This window comes from Garra rufa, chromosome 21, assembly GCF_049309525.1.
Source record: "Garra rufa chromosome 21, GarRuf1.0, whole genome shotgun sequence".
Lineage (NCBI taxonomy): Eukaryota > Metazoa > Chordata > Actinopteri > Cypriniformes > Cyprinidae > Garra > Garra rufa.
Genome location: NC_133381.1, coordinates 15,443,441 through 15,463,511, shown reverse-complemented (window position 1 = coordinate 15,463,511; position 20,071 = coordinate 15,443,441). Strand labels below are relative to the sequence as shown.

The window sequence follows — 20,071 nt, the reverse complement described above, 5'->3', positions numbered from 1 at the left end:
ATTTTGCAGATTCTGAAAGTTTGTGATTTATAACCAGTACAGTATCTAAAGAAATAGTTTACCCAAAAGTGAAAATTCTGTCATTAATTACTCATGTCATTCCAAACCCGGCTGACATCATCTTTGGAACATAACGTAAGATATTTTTGATAAAATCCGAAAGCTTTCTGACCCTGCATAGACATCAATGCAACTACCACGTTCAAGTCCCAGAAGCGTAGTAAGAACATCATGAAATTACTTTTGTTTTCTTTGAGCAGTAAAAGTTCTCTCGTAGCTTCATAAAATTACAACTGAACCACTGATATCACATGGACTCTTTTATCGATGTCTTTACTACCTTTCTTGGCCTTGAACGTGGCAGTAATGTTGCTGTCTATGAAGGGTTAAAAAGCTCTTAATTTTAGATTAGATTAAATTAAATTAAATTAACTTTTTTTTGGAAGTAACAAGTAACACCTAATTTACTTTACTTACCTATCACAAAACAAATAGAAAAGGCAACCAACTTCTTGCTTTTCATAAAAGGTAACAATGTATAGTTAGCTTTTTTGGCTGTAATGAAATATGTAATTTAAAAGTAATTCCACTCACAATTTTGTTCTTTATTTTGCTCATTTTTAATCAATTTGTGTCTTCCTCACAGGTCAACACAGCAAAAATCAAGATGCAAACCATTCAGACGATAGAGATGCAGTTACCCGTCCTGCGAGAGAGTTTCCACTCCTCTCCCTTCAGAGAGAGAGTGAAAGAACGCAGGAAGAGCAGCCTGACAAATCTCATCAGAAGACAACAGCAACAGTTATTACGCCAGCAACAACAATCAGAATTACATCAGAAGCAGCAGCTGTCCTCATCCTCACAGGGCCACACTGCACATGCTCAGTTGGTCCGCTCCTCCAGCAGCCCGTTATGCGACCTGGCGGAACAAATAGATGAGCTAGAGAAAGCGAAAGAGATCGGGAGGCAGGGGGAGCTGTCTCTCAGACAGTCCTCGGGTACAGCGTCACAGCCAGCATCATCCTCACAGCAGCTGCTCCCGGCGGTGAAGAGAGAGAGAGGGGGATTAGAGAGGGAGGGGGAGAAAGTGCAAGGGAGCAGGGATAGAGAAGAGAAGAGAGAGCAGCACAGGGAACGAGAAAGTCAGTCCTATCACACACGTTCCCAGCATGGCTTGATCGCTAAAGGTGTTCGCCTTCTGAGGAACATGGGGAACCAGGAGGCCAAGCAGAAGAAGCCCACTGTCACGACAGGAGCGGAAGGTCCCGGCAATGGGGCGAGCACTGAGGATCGAGACCATCTCAAGAAGATAAAGAAAAGTAAATCAGGTGACTTGGACAAAAAGAAGTCCAAATCAGAGGGTTCCAAAGGTTCTGTATTTTCCAACATCCGTATCAGAAAGGGCCTGTCCCGGAAAGGGTTGTCTAAAGAGGATGTACTGGACGGTGGGATTAGGATTAAGAGCATGGATGCTAACGGCAGCAGCAATAGTGGAATATCGGGTGATGAGCTGGAGGGTCTCATTCCTGAGAGTAAGCAACTCACGGCCGAAAGCAGACAGTCAACCCTGGACACGACAGAAGACGAAGCTGAGGGATCAGGGTCAGATACAGACCTCTACAGCTACCACTCAGCTACCGAGGCTCAAGATCTGCTGTCGGATATCCAGAGGACTATCAGACAACAGCAGCAGATAGAGGGACTTGCTGAAGGGGAAGGCCAGCCTGAGGTCACTCTGGGTCTTACTAGTAGTAGCTTTGCCTGTATGGGTGAACCGGAGATGATAGAAGGTGTATCTGCATCTGACAGCAAAGAGCAATATCTTAAATATAGTGGGGATACAGTAGAAGAGGTGATTACAACAACACTAAAGATGGAATCAAGTGGCGACGTGACTGATATTACAAATCAAGTTGAACATTTGAGCAGCTTGGCCAGTGACTATAGCATTCAGGGGAGTATCACTGAGACAAGTAGTGTCCAGGATGCCATAGCTTTTACCAAATCAACAAGCAACTACAGTTTTCAGGATACCACAGGAACATCCACCTCCTATGAGAGTGCCGAGGAGATCCTGGAGACTTCATCTCTATCGTCTCCTCTCGAAGAGTGTCATTATGGTAGCAATAGCCTGACTCAAAGCTTAGAAGTTGGTCTCAATTCAGGAAATTACAGTAGCTCAATGTCCAAACTCAGTCGGGTTATTTTCGTCCCACAGAAGAGCATAAGTAGCGTAGAGCTTAATGTAGAAGGTGATGGTGGTGTGGAAGAGGTAGAGCGAGAGTATTCCAACCAACATAGACGGAAAAGCAGTGCCACGTCCATTACCCAGTGGTCATCGGAGAACTTTTTAGGCTTAGGGTCACGACCACGTAGAACTTCGAGTGCAAACCTCGGGGTTAAACCTTATCCCACAGTACATACTTCTTATGTGAAAACAACCACTAGACAGCTCACTTCGCCTATAATTTCTCCTTCCCCAAGCCCTATGTGTCCTCGAAGGATTGGCTTAGAGTTAGGCTCAGGTCAAGGGTCATACAGATCAGGAAGCTGGAGAGCACAGAGACAACGATCTTGTAGCATTGCGGGTCCGGTGGGTTGCCATGATGAATGGTGTGAAGCTATACATGGTCAATCAGAGCTTATTGATCGAGACTTCCAGACCCTCAGTTCCAGGCAAACACCATCCGCCTTTCCAGATGTGTTTTCAGGTAAGTGTGTTTTGATTGATTTAATATCAATGTTCACACTGATAAACAAAGAGACCTGATGTTTAGACCAGTGAAAAGATGCTGGAACATCTTGGCAAAGCATACTTGGGAAAATCACAGACAAAGTCACAGAGTGTATTTTTAAAGTACTGATTCCATGAATGTGTAATTCCATGTCATAAGACGTTTTATAAACCCCTTTTCTTTTATTCCGTTCTTTATTCTGGATCACTCCCCTCAAGGTTCAGTGAGCAGTCAAAAAACATAAAATCTGGCTCTCAGCTACACACATACCCACAGAAACACACACAGACACACGTTAGCTACTGGCTAAGAAAGCTCTGGCTTCTGCCTCATTGAGTCAGAGTGCCACAGGAAGTCAGTCAAATACACACTCATACAAAAGGTGCACGCACTGTTTTTAAGTGGTTTATGCATAGTGACTGCTCTTGACAATGAAGGTTACAGCAGGACAAATCTGAGAAAGCCACTGAATAAAATTTGAAAAAGGGTTATTGCGTTATCTAATAATTCAGATTTTTTTCTCAGAATTGAGTGATATTAACTTGCAATTCTGACTTTTTTTTCTCAGAATTGATATAAACTCGCAATTGTGAGAAATAAAGTCAGAATTGTGAGATAAAAACTGTCCATTCTGACTTTTTTTAAATAGATTTTTTTCATGCAATTCTGACTTTTTTTCTCAGAATTGCGAGATATAAACTTGCAATTACGAGTTATAAAGGCAGAATTGTCTGATATAAACTCACAATTGGGAGTTATAAACTCCAATTTTGAGGGGTAAAAAGACTGAATTGTTCTCAGAATTGCAAGTTTATATCTCACGATTCTAAGGAAAAAAGTCACAATTGCGAATTTTTATCACAATTCTGAGAAAAAAAGTCAGAATTGCAAGATGTGAACCAACAGTTGTGAGAAAAAGGTTGCAACTACATTGTTGTTGTTTTTTTTTTAATTCAGTGGCGGTAATGGGCTTCCATAGAAATCAAATGGGCTATTTTGGGCTATTTTTAATTTTCTTCAATTTTCACGTCCAGCCTTGATACAAAGCTAGCATCAATATTTGAATGTGTTTACAAAGCCTGAAGACACTGAAGCATCAAATGCTAAATGAGCCGAAGTTTAACTATCTTGAAAATTTAAAGCCACATTTCTGCTCTGCATATTATGCATATTTTCTATGGTTTTTGAGTAACACTAAAGATGCTGTGTAATATAAACAACTTTCTGTATAAACGGACACCTCAGCATATTAATTTGCATCAAGCTATTAGATGCTGTTTTTATATAGTGCATGCATTTCCTTGCTGCCATGCTTCAAATAAAACGTTTGAAGATTTGAACCTAAAAATTCTACCTGATTTCTTGACGAAAACGTACCTGTGGGAAGTAGAGTCGGTAAAACAGCAGCAATTGTAATCTTGTAATTTTGTACACACTTATGATTTTTACATCACATTCGCTTTTGTTCATACTATTGGGTAGGTGTAGGTGTAGTGCAGATGGTACTTTATTTTACGATGTCAGGGAGCATTAATGCTGCCTTCATGTGATATGGGAAAGATCATGCTTTCCACTTGTGAAGTGGAAATTACCAGTGTATCGTGTTCAGGTGCTTTTGTTGTCGTAGTGAAGAGAAACATGGCGGACTCGGAATTTGTCCTCACATGCTACTTGGGTAAAATGGTTATAAACTCCCTAATGCATCTGCTAATAAAATAACATGAGAAAATTGCCTCCTTCAGAACACTGTACCACACAGCACCCTACTGGAGGTGAGCCACGACGAGCTAACATCTTCTCTTAATGGTATTTTTAAAGACAACACTACGTTTAAATAGCGGCGTTATTAAAATTATTTATGCCCCAGCATTATGGGGGCTACTAACTAACCAACTAAACAGCAGAAAACTTTTAACATCATGTAATGCTTACCATTCAGTATAGTTTCGTTGCTGTCCGCCATGTTGAAAGGTCAAAGTTTATCCCATCTTGGCGGCTCGGGTATCATAAAAAATTGAGCTTTCGAGTGGAAATTACAACGTGAGTGGGTGTTCATGTGCAATTTCGATGTCGGATTTTGGTATTTACCATAATGACGATAGCACATGAAGGCAGCATAAGGCCTGTACACACCGAATATCGCGCGCACTTTTCGTCAGCGTTTTTCAAGATGTTTTTTGCCAGGATATCCACGCGATTTTCACTGGCGAATTCACTCGCATGGCGCTTAATGAAAAACAGAAATACCTCTGTACACAAGGTGGTGCTGCGCAACTTTACGCTTCTGACACTTGCTTGTCACACAGAAGACGAAGAAAACCAGCATACGCGCTTGTCAAACCCATAAACTGCTGCTGCGTCCCAATTCGCATACTATCCGTCCTAAACAGTATTCGAAAATAGAATTAGTATGTCCCAAATCGTAGAATACTTTAAAAGTATTCCAAAGTTTCCCGGATGGTTTACTACTTAACTTCAGAATTCGAAGGTACGGATCAATGCGCACTCTAACCGCTAATTGCCCACAACACATTGCGCGATGAACGAGAATTCGATTAGAACTACAAACACGCATAAAAAGTGTTAAAAAACTACAATCATGGCGGATATGCGCGACCAACGGACAGGTAGAAAAAGGGGTTTTAAGGATAAATAATCAATATGTAACCTAATAAAAAATATTTATTTAATGTCATCCGTGTTATATTTCATGTGCAGCAACATTATTACATTTTATAATGATAGGTTTGGTCATTAACTTTTTAAATGCATCATTATGCAAACACGAGCAGAGTTCTCGGTATGAAAGACTCCCGAAAGTTCATTTCTCTCTAATATGGAAGGAAATCAAATTAAACGAAATGTAGATGATGTTAACTGACAGGGCAGTTTAAACAGTGACAGGATTCAGGTAACTAAGCAACAGAGCGTTCGTTAAAGAGGAAGTATGTCCAAAAATCTGCCTACTATTCTGCTACATACTCAAAAGTATGTACTTTTTCTTAACAAAAAGAGTACATACTTTTTGGGCATAGTATAAGTATGCGAATTGGGACGGAGAATGCGTCCGAAATCGCATACTTCTACTAGAATGCGAAAAACAGTATGTGAGGCGAGTAGTATGTCCAAATTCATAGTATTCGAAATACAGTAGGCGAGAAATACCCGGATGACTGCTTCCGCCCAAATTCTGCAGTAGGCATACCATGGACACTTCAGGCTCCATGAGAGGAGAGCCTGGAAGAGCTAAGGATCAAGATATTAAATACTCTGAAAGGTACAATGAAGTTATAAAAATAGATATCCGGTATAAAACATGCCGAGTTCTTTTTAAAAAAAAGGCAAACTTTACAAAAAACAAAATCCTGAGACAGGTCTCATTTTAACAGTCGGGAAGTACGTTCAAATTTAAATGTACCTACTGAAGCAGTATGCGATTTCGGATGCAGCAATAAAGTCAGAATTGCAAGATATAAATTCGCAATTGCGAGATATAAAGTCAGAATTGTGAGATATAAACACGCAATTGCGAGAAAAAAGTCCGAATTCTGACTTTTTTTTCTCGCAATTCCGACTTTATATCTTATATCTTTATATCTTATATCAGAATTGCGAGTTTTTATCTTTAGAGCAGGCCTTTAGAGTAACAGCGACACACAAGTAATTTCAAGTCAGAACTGCGGTGACACGTACAAAACCGACGTCACACAAAACGTACCATGTGTACATTCATCTCTTCTGGGGGAAAAAAAACAACACTCTTTTAGTGCCACTCAATGGACATTTCACATCGAATATGTCACGAAATGTACATGGCGTAATTTCGCATCTTGCGAAAAAGTTCCCACAGGTACTTTTTCGTCACAAAATCAAGATTCAACGACAACTAGCTATTCCTGAAAGCATTAGCAGGCTGCTAACTTCAAGGTCAACTGATAAAAATCTGAGACAGTTGAAAGCTGAGCAAGCTTCCATCTATTTATCAGTAATTTTACATCCAAATTCTGACAGTATATGACAGAGTATCTAACAGTAAAGTATGAGTCATGTTTTGTAGAGTTTTTTCATATTGATTTTATACAGAAATTAGCCTATTTACCAGGCCTTGATGGAAGACTCCAGGATGAGCTATTGAGTTTGTGTCCATCTGATAGATGACAGAGAAGTTGTTTTAAGACCATGTTAATGCTTGGGATGGCGAAATATTTCTTTCAGAAACATGCACACATATGCATCAGTTGACCAAATGAAAAGGCTTCACTTGATTCTGATGTGAAATGAATAATAAAGACAAAAACTCCACAATTTTTATTTAACTTTGTTTAGGGCATCATTCCCTAGACACTTTAGTCAGGATCAGAGACAAAAAAATGGATTTAGTGAGTAGTACATACTGTAGCATACAAATGCAGTATTTTCACTTTCTATATTGCTTTAAATATGAATGTTTTCAATTTCGCTCTTACAGGTCGTTCTCTGTTCGAGAGGTGTCTTCTACAGTGGGGTTGCTGTGAAGATGACAGTGCTGCGGAGGATGCTGAGAGATTCTGTTCCCGTATTCTTACTCTTGGGATTCTACAGCCTTTCAGTGACTGCATCAGGGAACCACCCACAGGAAGTGATGTTACAGATAAACCCATTTTCAATGTAAGACCATCCAGCTCTTGTCTTTTGCTTCATAAGAACACTTTTATATTTTATCATGCACAGCTTCACAAAATTATCATTCTTTTTAATTAAAGCATCTGTAATTTTAGTTATCTAAAATATAGGGATAGATAAAATGATCATTCTGTCATCATTTACTCATCCTCATGTTGTTCTTTTATTCATACTTTGGAAGTCATTGGCTAACAGCAATTGTTTGGTTACCCCTAAGATTCAAACATCAGTCATTGGATCTCTATAAATATACATTTTCATCTTTCTGTTATGAAACATAAACCACATTGAAATGCAGTTTTCAAGACTACCAGATGTGATTTTAGACCAGTGTGTTGTTAAAAATTACAAAATCTAATTAGAAATGTTTAAGTTTAGGTTTCTTAACCTAAATGTAGATGTATCCTTCCTGGTTATAATGCTGAAAATTTCAATCCATATATAACATTCAGCACAGGTTTTTGTCTTGGAGCTCGCATTAAATTGCATGAGGAAGAAACAGAAAAGCTGTTGATGAGTGTTACTAAAAACGTGCCAGATTTCACACATTTTATATCACTTCGTTGAACAACCCACAGAGTTGATTCTGCCCGAGCAGATGTGAGATGAGCTCAGCAGGGCAACTTCGTGCCGTTGTTTTAGACAGAGGAAGAGATGCACATTATGTATTTATTATCTCACGCATGAGAAATTAGTGAGATTTTGCTCTTGCTACAACACGCAATGCATGTTGTAATCTATATGCTAAAATATTGCAACAATGTTTTCATGTTTCTGTGCTCGGCAACCCGATGTGACCTAAATAGAAGAACTCTTTCTCTTTTGCTCCACCAGCCAAAGCAGATTTGTGTCTGGACAGATAAAGATTTAACACTGCTTCTAGCTTGCCCTCCCCCCTTTCTACATCATCACACACACACACACACACACACACACACACACACACACACACACACACACACACACACACACACACCCCTTAACCTGCTTTAGCAGTGTGAACACACATATTCATGTTGTGTGAGTTCACAGTATATTTATAGACCAAGTCCACCACACTTTTACAAACATGCATAAATATGTGTATCCGGTGCTTGTGCACGCTTAAATGGACACATCTGCATGCATAAGCCATCTGATCGGGTTACATAAGATGAGTCACATGCCCTCTGTTGTTGCTCCATCTTTGTATTCATCTCAAGATTAGATTCATTATCTTTTTGTATAATGTGTGTATTTTCTATATTTTGCTGTCACCTACATTGCTATCTCTTTAGTTTAAATATCAATATATTTATAAATGTTTTATTGTGTAAACAATAATGTAAATGAGGTGTTTTGTATTAAAAAATGATCTGCAAAAGAAACATATAATTTTCATTAAGCAAGTTCAAAGTAAGTTCAAATATCTTCCTGTTCCAAAATATTATTCCAAAGACATTTAAAATTCACAAGCACACTCTTCTGGTAATTAATTTAATTACCACTTTTTATTTTATTATCCTTATCCCGGAGCAGTTTTATGTCTCTGAATCTGTTCAGACAAGTGTTTCTCTTGACCCGCATCCAATCGGCAGTCATCAGGTTTTAATTTCTTTTATTCAATGTAATGGAAGCCATTTCAGTATTTTCTGTTCTGTTTTGTTCTGGCCTGTTGTACACCTTTCCAATTACCGTTATGGGGAGATACTCTATAGACACGCGATCCAAGTGGATCACAGTTGAACTCCAGCTGAAACTGCTCCATTTAGAGCTGTTTATAGCAAGAAATTTCATGAAAAATTGTTCATTATTCACATACTGTTCCCAGTTCATGTTATGTATTGTTTCTGTGAAACATAAAAACTGAACTTTTGCAAAATATCCATGCTGCTTTCTTCAGTTTAAAAGCTGATGGTGACCAGGGCATGTCAAGCTTAAAAAAGGACAAACTGGCATAATAAAGACATCAAAATATTCTGTATTATTTGTGCAGTTTAAAGCAATAGTTCACCCAAAAATAAACATTCTGTCATTAAAGGGATAGTTCACCCAAAAATGAAAATTTGATGTTTATCTGCTTACCCAAGATCAGGGCATCCAAGATGTAGGTGACTTTGTTTCTTCAGCAGAACAAACGAAGACTTTTGACGAAAACTGTTGGTTTTTGCGAGAAACTGAAAAGTATTTATATCATTTTTTACCTTTGATACACAGCCACGTTCAACTGTCATGAGCACGAGCTTTTCTTTACACGTGTAGGCGCTCTGGCGTAGTATACACAAACACCATAAGGAAAGGAAAGGACAGGAGGTGAAGTGAGGCCAAGTATGGTAACCCATACTAGGAATTTGTGCTCTGCATTTAACCCATCCAAGTGCACACACAGTAGTGAACACACACACCGTGAACACACACCCGGAGCAGTGGGCAGCCATTGCTGCGGCACCCAGGGAGCAGTTGGGGGTGCCTTGCTCAAGGGACTCACCTCAGTCGTGGTATTGAGGGTGGAGAGAGTGCTGTACATTCACAATCTCCACCTACAATCCCTGCTGGACCTGGGACTCGAACCTGCAACCTTTGGGTTACAAGTCCGACTCTCTAACCATTAGGCCACGGCTGCCCCAGTGAGAAATCAGTGAAAAGTCTCGGATGAGTTTGCGCAAACAAACGCTATCTTTTACCTTTAAATCGGTTTGAACAATCAGGTAAGCGCAAGTAATAACCATTTTGAATAGCCGCTATACCCACAATCTCTGTGCACTGTGTAAACAATGAGTGTTGTATACATGCGACAGATCGCTTCCAGTGTTTGCGTATACTACGCCAGAGCGCGTACACATGTAATGAGCCGGATGCTAAACTCGTGCTCATGACAGTTGGACGTGGATATGTATCAAAGGTAAAAACATGATATAAATACTGTTCAGTTTCTCGCAAAAACCGATCGTTTCGTGCCTTAGGACATCAATGTATCGTCACGAGCCGCAGGGTGTAATTTGGATTTGTCTGTGCATGTTTTTTTTTTTACTTTTAAAAGTCTGGTGCCCATCCACTTCCATTATTTGGCTGACAGACTGCACCGGTTTTCGTTAAAAATCTTTGTTTGTGTTCTGCTGAAGAAACAAAGTCACCTACATCTTGGATGCCCTGGGGGTAAGCAGATGAACATCAAATTTTCATTTTTGGGTAAACTATCCCTTTAATTACTCACCCTCATGTCATTCCAAACAAGTAGGACTTTCGTTCATCTTCGGAACACAAAGGAATTTTTGATGAAATTTGAGAGCTTTCTGACCCTCCATAAACAGCAATGCAACTACCACGTTCAAGGCCCAGAAAGGTAGTAAAGACTAGGGATGCACCGAATCCAGATTTTTGGGGTTCGGCCGAATACCAGATCCACTGTTTAAGATTCGGCCGAATCCGAAACCGAATACCGAATCCTACTCGCATCCTTAATCACACGTTTTTAGCTGTGACTGTCCAGCTGCCGTACCTGAAGTTGCTGCATTTTGGCTGCTGTCTGTAGATTCCTTCATGCACAACTCGTATTCTTTTGGATGTTTTAGACGCAAATGTTTTAACATCGGCGATATGTTGTGTACTGCTTAGGGTCCTTGCCACCACGAGACAAATTGGCATTGCAAATTGAACATAAAGCTCGACTTGAATCGCCTTCTTTTGGTTGAAAGTACTGCCAAACAAAACTTTTTTTGCTTACGAGTTCCATTTTCAGATTCTTACAGCCTACTACATTCGAACTACATTTCAAAAAGCCCAGGATTCGGCCGAATCCGAATCCGAATCCTGGATTCGGTGCATCCCTAGTAAAGACACTGTTAAAATATTCCACGAGAGTCCATCTGTGGTACTCTTGTTGTGAACGTGCGTAGAAGTCAAACACAAAAGAGAAGAAATTGTTGAATAAAGTTGTTATTTTTCACAAAAAGTTTTCTTGTAGCTTCATAACATTATAGCTGAACCACTGATGACACGTGGACTATTTTAACAATGTCCTTATTACCTTTCTGGGCCTTGAACGCGTTGCATTGCTGTCTATGCAGCGTCAGAAAGCTCTTGAATTTCATCAAAAATATCTTCATTTGTGTTTCAAAGATGAACAAAGGTTTACAGGTTTGGAACAACATGAGGGTGAGTAATTAATGACAGAATTGTCATCTTTGGGTAAACTATGCCTTTCATCCAAGTCTTCTGAAGTCATATGATAGCTTTATGAGAGAAAAACACTATGATTTAAGTTTTAAGTAAATTTTGCTATTATCGATCAGTTTCACTGTATGGCAAAGAGCAGCTTGGACATTCAAACAGGTTTTGAAAGACTTTAGTTGTGGATAAATGATGACAGAATCTTCATTTCTGGGTGAACTACTCCTTTAACACACACTGCTGCTCAGTGACTAAAATAAGTTCACAATAACCCTCTTGTGCTGGTAGATAGCAGAGCATGACTTAATACTGTGATTTCACTGGCCGTGATTTCAAAAGGACAGCATAATGGCAGCTTTATCGCCACTATTCACTCTGCTGACTGTCTGACTGTTGTCTAGAGACAGATTTCATCATTTTGTTCAACTATTTGTCACTAACACACAGGTACGATGTATGATGTTTCTTAGCTAGTAACCATGTTTGTGTGTCAGGGCAAGAGCTCATGGTGATTTGATTGACAGGTTGAGCCATGAACAGAGTATGTACTTCACTATTATTTTTACCAGCTAAAATGATAAAATGAATAAAATCTTTTGCTGTAGTGTGTCAGTAGAAAATATCAGTTTACATTTCCAAACATTAATTTCGCCATTAATTGTAATAATCTAGTAAGATTTTTGTTTGCACAAGCAGTCTGACAACAGTCAGTGCTCGACACAGAGATCTGATCTCATCATCATTCAGTCTGTCTGGAATGACATGAAGAAACACAAACTGAGACAGACTTAATGCAGAAGAGCTGTGGCAATGTCTCCAAGATGCTTCAAGAGACCTACCTGCAAAGCTATCTGAAAAACTATGCTAAACTAAGCTACTTTAAATGCAAAGGATGGTCACACCAAATGTTGATTTAATTTAGTTCATTGAATTTAATTGACAAAGAAAATCTGTTTTTGACAGCATCCTCATTCTACAGAATTTTTACACAAGTGCTTTAAACTTTTAACAGTGCTATAGCTTTGCAGGTACTCTTAAAAATAAAGATGCTTGACAATGACATAGAAGAACCTTTTTTGTCTAAATGGTTCCATAAAGAACCTTTAAAATCTGAAGAACCATTCTGTTTCACCAAAGGTTCTTTGTGGCAAAAGATGGTTCTTCAGATTATAAAAAGGTAGGAAAGAGATGGTTCTTTAAAGAACCTTGACTGAATGGTTCTTTGTGGAACCAAAAATGGCATCGCTGTGATGAACCTTTAGAAACACCTTTATTTTTAAGAGTGTAGGTTTCTTGAAGCATCTTGGAGACGTTGCTACAGTTCGTTCTTCTGGGTTACATCTGTCTCAGTTTGTTCTGTTTCTTCATGTCATTTCAAACAGACTGGATAATGATGATGAGATCAGATCTCTGTGTGGAGCACTGACTGTTGTCAGACTCCTTGTGCAAACTAAAAATCTTACTGGATTATTACAATTAATGGCAAAATGAATTTTTGGAAATGTAAACTAATATTTCCTACTGACACACTACAGCAAAAGATAGAAATAACTGACTTAAAACCATTTTTAGCTGATGAAAATACTAGTGTTCTAATCATTTTGGCCACCACTGTATATAGATGCACTCACTCACATATATACACACTTTTGCATATTACACGCACATGCACATAAAAAATAATTTCTGCTAATTTACTAAATGTATTCACCAGGAAAATGTGTACTGTATAACAGTCAAACCTGTTATATCCAGCTTGTAAGGTTTACCTTTAAATCTTGTACAGCCATGCAGTGCAACACTGCAGCACGTCTTGGACTGAATGACAGGTTAACTGCATGCTTACGCAAACCCCCACTGATGTGAATGGACAGCCTTGGGAACAGCCTTTCAATTTGTATGCGTGAACACGCTGGCAGTGTCAGCAAGACAAATGTCATGTATTTTTTCTGCACTATGGTCAGTGGTGTTGTTGTTCTTTCAGTCTGCCAGCAGAGGTCGCCCTTCACACAGTGCTGTCACAGAATTCGACATTTTTCCTGCTGTCTAATCAGAAAAGCAGCCTCAGGAACAGAAGGCTAATTTTAGATTTTTACATGCAGCTTAAAACATTTCTTGCCATAATCAGCTGTTTTAATGTTTCTTTTACTCGTACAGAAGAATCAGCTGTATACCTGGGCTCCAGTGGGACAGAATGAGATCAGAGCACCTGGACGGCTCCAAACAATGTGGCCTCCGAGTCCGTCCCCCACTGCTGCACAGGTGCGAGTATGTGATTAAATATGGGTTTATAAAAGTAAGAATTGTTCTACCATTGTTGCCATTATTATGAGATTTGATATATCAATATATGTGTCCCTGGACCACAAAACCAGTCATAAGTAGCACTGGTATATTTGTAGCAGTAGTCAAGAATACGATGTATCGGTTAAAATGCCCCAAATCATTAGGATATTAAGTAAAGATCATGTTCCATGAAGATATTTTATAAATTGCCTACCATGGTAATATGCATTGCTAAGGACTTTTTTGGACAACTTTAAAGGCGATTTGCTCAATATTTTGATTTTTTTTTTTGCACCCCAGATTCCAGATATTAAAATAGTTGTATCTTGGCCAAATATTGTGCTATCCTAACAAACCATACATCAGTGGAAAGCTTTTGATGTATAAATGTCAGTTTTAAAAAATGACCCTTATGACTGGTTTAGTGGTGCAGGGTCACATATAAAGAAAACATTTAGAAAAAAACATTGTATTAACATGGTGCTATGTCCAAGGTTACTATCATCCTACTAAACACTGTGGAACTATCAGGAAGTACTGGCACTATGTAAATACCATGGTACATCAATTTCAGCACTATAGTTTATTTCAAAGTACCCTAGTATTACTATCTAATACTGTACCATCACTGTACCATGGTAACCCCCTAGTACCTTTTATATGGGTAACACAGTTTCAAAACTACCCACGCTAGTACCACGATTTAGGCATTTTGATCCCTTACGAAAATTAACAATGGTTTTACCACAAATAAAACCAAAAAAACATTACTATAGTTTACTATATAGGTCACTATAGTTAAACCGTGGGATCCACAAATTAACCATGGATTTGCTACACTAACTATAGTTTAACCATGGTATTTGTAAAACTGTGGCTATACAAATACGCCCAAAAAACATGGAAACTACCCCTTTACTATAGTAAAACCATGGTTAATTTTCATAAGGGATGGTATTATATTTTTGAACATGGTACCATGTTAGTAATGTGTTATTTTGGAAATGTAATATGAAAAAATCATAGTAATTGTTTAAAGTACCATGTTAATAATATAGTGTATGAATATGGTAATCATTCAGTATCATGGTAAATATCAACGTACCTTGGTATTACAGTCTGATTCTATACCATAAATGTGCCATTGTGTACCACTCCAGTACTTTTTAGAAGGGTAACAAAAATGTAAATAAATGTTTTTTAAAACAAAATACTTATGGTAAGATCATGTTATTATTAGAAGTACCATGTGAAAACCATTGTGTATGAATATGGCAATAACTAAGTACCATGTTAAATACCTTGGTATTACCATCTAACTTCATTGCTGTACCCAAGAACATTTTTGTAAGAGCTGTGTGTAATCAAACACGCATTTGCTTTTGTCTATTGTCCATGAATGTGCATGTTAGCAAGTGTAAACACTTTACTAGTTTTAAATCATTTTCCATCAGGTTCAAGACCCTTACATTGCTAAGAAAGTATTTTAGCACCTCACAAGCCATACGTCTCTTTAGCGTTGCTACGAGACCCTCTGTAAACAGCGTCCTAACAGCATCTTATCCTGATCTAAACATCTGTCCAGCAGGCGCAGTGCCTGCCATTGCGTTTTAAGATCCACCGTGTTTGAATTCTGAAATGATAAATGGCCGCTTACATTCCAATGTTCAAAGCACACACGCAACACCTTATGTTACAGCTTATTCCTCATGTTTCTGGTAGGAATATTCTATAATGTGGTTCAGAATGCAGATTCCTTTGCAACTTTACTGCCCTCTAGTTCTTGTGTTGACGTTTTTTGCAGAAAATGTCAGTAATACTTGTAATACTTAACATATATTATGCCGTGGTACGCATATGACCATATCAAATCGCATGAAGGAACTTCTCTGGCTACTAATGACTCTAGAATTCCTGAGGCCTGGAGTTCTGGAGCCAAACTTTTCCAAACATCCCTGGCTGTGGAAGAAGGTTTTGTGAATGAAAGCGTCCCCCCAAACCCATGTCAGTCTGACAGGGCCCAACATGTAACCAGACTCCATGTGTGTGATATGTTCTCTGTCCCCCCCAACCCTTCACACAGACCCACACAAGCTCTTTGAAGCCGTTTGAAGCTGTGTAATAGAAAGGCACAAACCCTTCCCTCTTCATTCCCAGAGACTCTGCGGCTCGCCTTTTAGGAGTCCTCAGAGACAAGTTCTGGAGTCTAGACTTGTTGGACTTCCTTGACCCTCGCTGCCAGATTGTGTGCGTGCGTGACGAAGTTCATCTCAGTATGTTGTGTGTGTGTTTATCAGCGTGTTTGTGTTCGCCAAGTGCATCCCTTGTGTGTTGTGTGCTGATTTTTACACGCTGGCTGTGGTGGTTCGTTCATTTCCCTGGGTTCGCTCTCTTCCCTGCATCCAGGAAGCACCGCTACTTTTCCCGATCAGCCAAAGTGCTTTTATTGACTTGTGGGACGCCACATGCGTGCCTGGTCTGTGTTATTAAGAAACACGGCCCCTTACTCACAAACACACACTCACTCATACCATTCCTTAGAAAACTGGGTCTCGAAGGAGAAACTAACATCCGCTAAAACAAGGCACTAACTCGTGCTAGTACGATCGCATGTGACAGGAGGTGTCTGTGTTTTTCATTCCATGCTGCTGTTTCTTTTTAAAGATGTGAAGTCTCTCTTTTCTGTGTCCTGCTCTCCACAGGATGGATCCACGGGGCAATCTGGAATAGTTCCGGAAGGGACTTCCGTTTCCATTCAGGAGCTAGAGCGAACAATTGAAGAATTACTTGTGAAAATATCAGATATGGAAAATGACAATAATGTTTTGGATGGCACAAAGCTTGGAACGAAATATCGAGAAGTGGGTGGTTTCAATCAAACCATCAAACAGACTAAAGTAAATGAACAACGAGTTCTGCATCATGTGAAAGCCATTCAGACCTCACCTATTGAGGAAGCCTTTAAATTTCCAGTGCCTTTATCAGACCAATCACAGACTCTAAAATCATGTGACATCACCAGTTCAACAGTAGGATTGCCCAATATCTGTAGCTGCCAAAGAAAACAGGAAATCCGTCCCTCTGCACCATCACAACTTCCTGTTGTTTCAGGTTTACTGACACCTTCAACACCAAATGCATTAATACCTCCACCTCCTCCACCTCCACTCCCAGATATGACTCCGCCTCTCCCAGGTATGGCTCCACCCCCTCCACCTCCACTCCCAGGCATGGCTCCACCCCCTCCACCTCCACTCCCTGGCATGGCTCCACCCCCTCCACCTCCACTCCCAGGCATGGCTCCACCCCCTCCACCTCCACTCCCAGGTATGGCTCCACCCCCTCCTCCTCCTCCACCTCCTGGCTGTGGACCTCCACCCCCTCCTCCTCCACCTGGTTTTGGGCCACCACCACCCTTTGGTCCCCCTCCACCCATCATGGGGTTGGTGCCGCCTCTCATGGCTCAGGAGTCTGTCCCCCTGAAGGCTGTCGTCGAGCCTCCAAAGCCCATGAAACCACTCTACTGGACACGGATTCAGCTACATGCCAAAAAGTAATCACATGCCTCGTTGATTGAATGCTACATATATTTGCAATGTGTATATTGAATGTCTATGTTTCACCTTATTTAGACTCGGCTAAACCTTGATTATGATCACACATACGATAAGGCAAGCTGATATTTTTATTTCCCTCGCTCATAGGGATGCCAAAAGTGCCCTGGTGTGGGAAAAGGTTCAAGAGCCATCAGTAGACTTTGACAAATTCGTGGAGATGTTTGCCAAAAGCGCAGTCAAGGAAAAGAAGAAACCTATCTCAGATACCATAACAAAATCAAAGGCCAAACAGGTAAGAGGACTTCACTACACCCCCTGGTTGATTAAGAACACACCAAGTAGGCCATACTATAGTGGACATTAGTAGGCCCCCCTCGTCTTCCCTTGAAGATAGCTCTGCCCAGGCTCCTACCTCACCACACACAAAACCATTAACACTGATTTCACACGCACAGCTTGTGAATCAGAGCCTTACAGACATTCAGTAAATGTTATAAGCTTTACTTAATGTTCCCTCAACCAAAGTGTGACTATGAGACTCTTTGATAAGACTGTTTACCATCAGAAACGACCCAGGCATCTACCACATCTGAAGCTAATCTCGCTCTCTCTCTTCCTCTCTGGTAGTGGTGTGAAAATTAGTCACTGGTGAGAGTTTTGTGGTTCCTTCGTCTGGAGTCAAGCAGATTTCTGATAACAAGCCACAGCTACACAACTAGCACATTACAAACTGCAGCACATGAACTAATTTAATTGTCCTGCAGCTGTTCTTCAACTATGAATTATGTGCTGAGATATTTTGTATAGTAATCAAGAAGATCATTTGTTTTTTTTAAAGGAATTAAATATTTTTATTCATTACGGATGCATTAAATTGATCAAAAGTTAAGTTAAAGGCATTTATAATGTGTAAATAACTGCTGTTCTTTTTGAACTTTCTATTCGTCAAAGAATTCTGAAAAAGTATCATGGTTTCCACAGAATTTGTAAGCAGCACAACTGTTTTCAACTTTATTAATAATAAGAAATGTTTCTTGAGTGCCAAATCAGCATATTAGAATGATTTAGGAACAATCGTGTGACATGGAGTAATGGATGATGGATAACACAGTACAGTAATACAATAAGATTTTTTAAATGTTTTTTATAGAAATCTCTTCTGCTCACCCAGTCTGCATTTATTTGATCCAAAGTACAGCAAAAACTATACTATATATTATACTAAATTTTTACTATTTAAAATAACAGTTTTCTATTTGAATATATTTTAAAATATAATTAATTCCTGATTTCAAAGCTGAATTTTTAGCATCATTACTCCAGTCACATGATCCTTCAGAAATCGTAATATTCTGATTTGAAAACATTATTATTATTATGTTGAAAACAGTTGAGTAAAACTTTTTAAGATTGCTTTGATGAATAGAAAGTTCAGAAGAATAGCATTTTTATATTTTGTAACATCATAAATTTATCTTTGTCATCACTTTTGATCAGTATTAATCACTCAAAAAAACTTTATACAAGCTTTTGAATGGTATAACGTATAATGTTACAAAAGCCTTTTTATCTAAGATAAAAAAAAATATTGATTTAATAATAAAAAATGTTTCTTGAACAGCAAATCAGCATATGATTTCTGAAGGATCAAATATTTCAAAAATTTAATTTGTTTTTGCTGTACTTTGGATCAAATAAATGCAAGCTTGGTGAGCAGAAGAGACTTCTTTTAAAAAAAAACATAAAAAAACATAAAAAATTTTCGACTGGTAGACATCTACCATAAGACCCTGTAGTGCCACAGTGGTATATTTATGAATATGGTACTCATTGACCAAAACGTTATTAAAATACAACAGAATGGTATTCCCATCCAATACTGTCACATTTTTTTAATAAAGTGTGAAGGATGTTTTAATATGAACACATTTTGAGAATACACAGTGGTATTGTCTACAAATAGGATAAATAACAAACTGGATTTTTTAACATGTAAATATTAAGAAATTCTAAGTCTTATGAAAGTTTTCTGTTTGCTCTCTCTCTCCCTTTCTCTCTGTGGTTTGTAAGATCTAAGGAATGGGAGGGGGGGTCTGTATTGAGTTAAAACCCACAGCCCTCAAACCACCAGCCAACCCAGCGACTCCAGTCAGCCTAGTGTGGTCATGCCACACTTTATATGTGTGTGTGTGTGTGTGTGTGTGTGTGTGTGTGTATATAAGAGTAAGAAAGAGTGTGTGTGTGTGTATGCATTAGATAATCTCTTCAGAACGGTTGCTTTAGGCTTATAGTTTGCACATATCAGTCAAAATTTAAAGCGTTAATATAATCAAATGCCCTTATAATTCACGTGAATTAGATGTATAAATTAAAAAACAACTGCCCAAAGCTCCATTTGAGCCCACATAATCATGTTAATTTTATGAATCATATTATTTTACGGCCCATTGCTTTGGCAGTCGTTATCTGGTCCTTTAGCTGGTAGTTACAGTACGACCGCCGAACCGCCATCCTCCCTCATGCAGCGACATCCATGCTTCCCACCAAACCGGTGCTAAAGTATGGAATCCATTCTCATTGGTCGGTAAGCGTCTGGTTTGAGATCCAGCTCATCACAGGCATGAGTGTGTTTCCCACATCATTAACGTAGCACAGCACTCTGCAGTCGCGCTGTATTTAGTG

At 39.1% G+C, this 20,071-nt stretch overlaps 1 protein-coding gene across 1 annotated transcript in view; it reads left to right on the top strand.

The window, feature by feature from the left end:
* The first annotated feature begins 667 nt into the window (after positions 1–667).
* Positions 668–20,071, top strand: part of fmn2a (formin 2a) — a 50,851-nt gene continuing 31,447 nt past the window's right edge. The window contains exons 1-6 of the mRNA XM_073827373.1: positions 668–2,711; positions 7,204–7,382; positions 13,704–13,808; positions 16,535–16,907; positions 16,944–17,385; positions 17,537–17,681. Of these exons, the coding sequence (XP_073683474.1) occupies positions 668–2,711; positions 7,204–7,382; positions 13,704–13,808; positions 16,535–16,907; positions 16,944–17,385; positions 17,537–17,681 (3,288 nt within the window). The remainder of the gene's footprint in view (positions 2,712–7,203; positions 7,383–13,703; positions 13,809–16,534; positions 16,908–16,943; positions 17,386–17,536; positions 17,682–20,071) is intronic.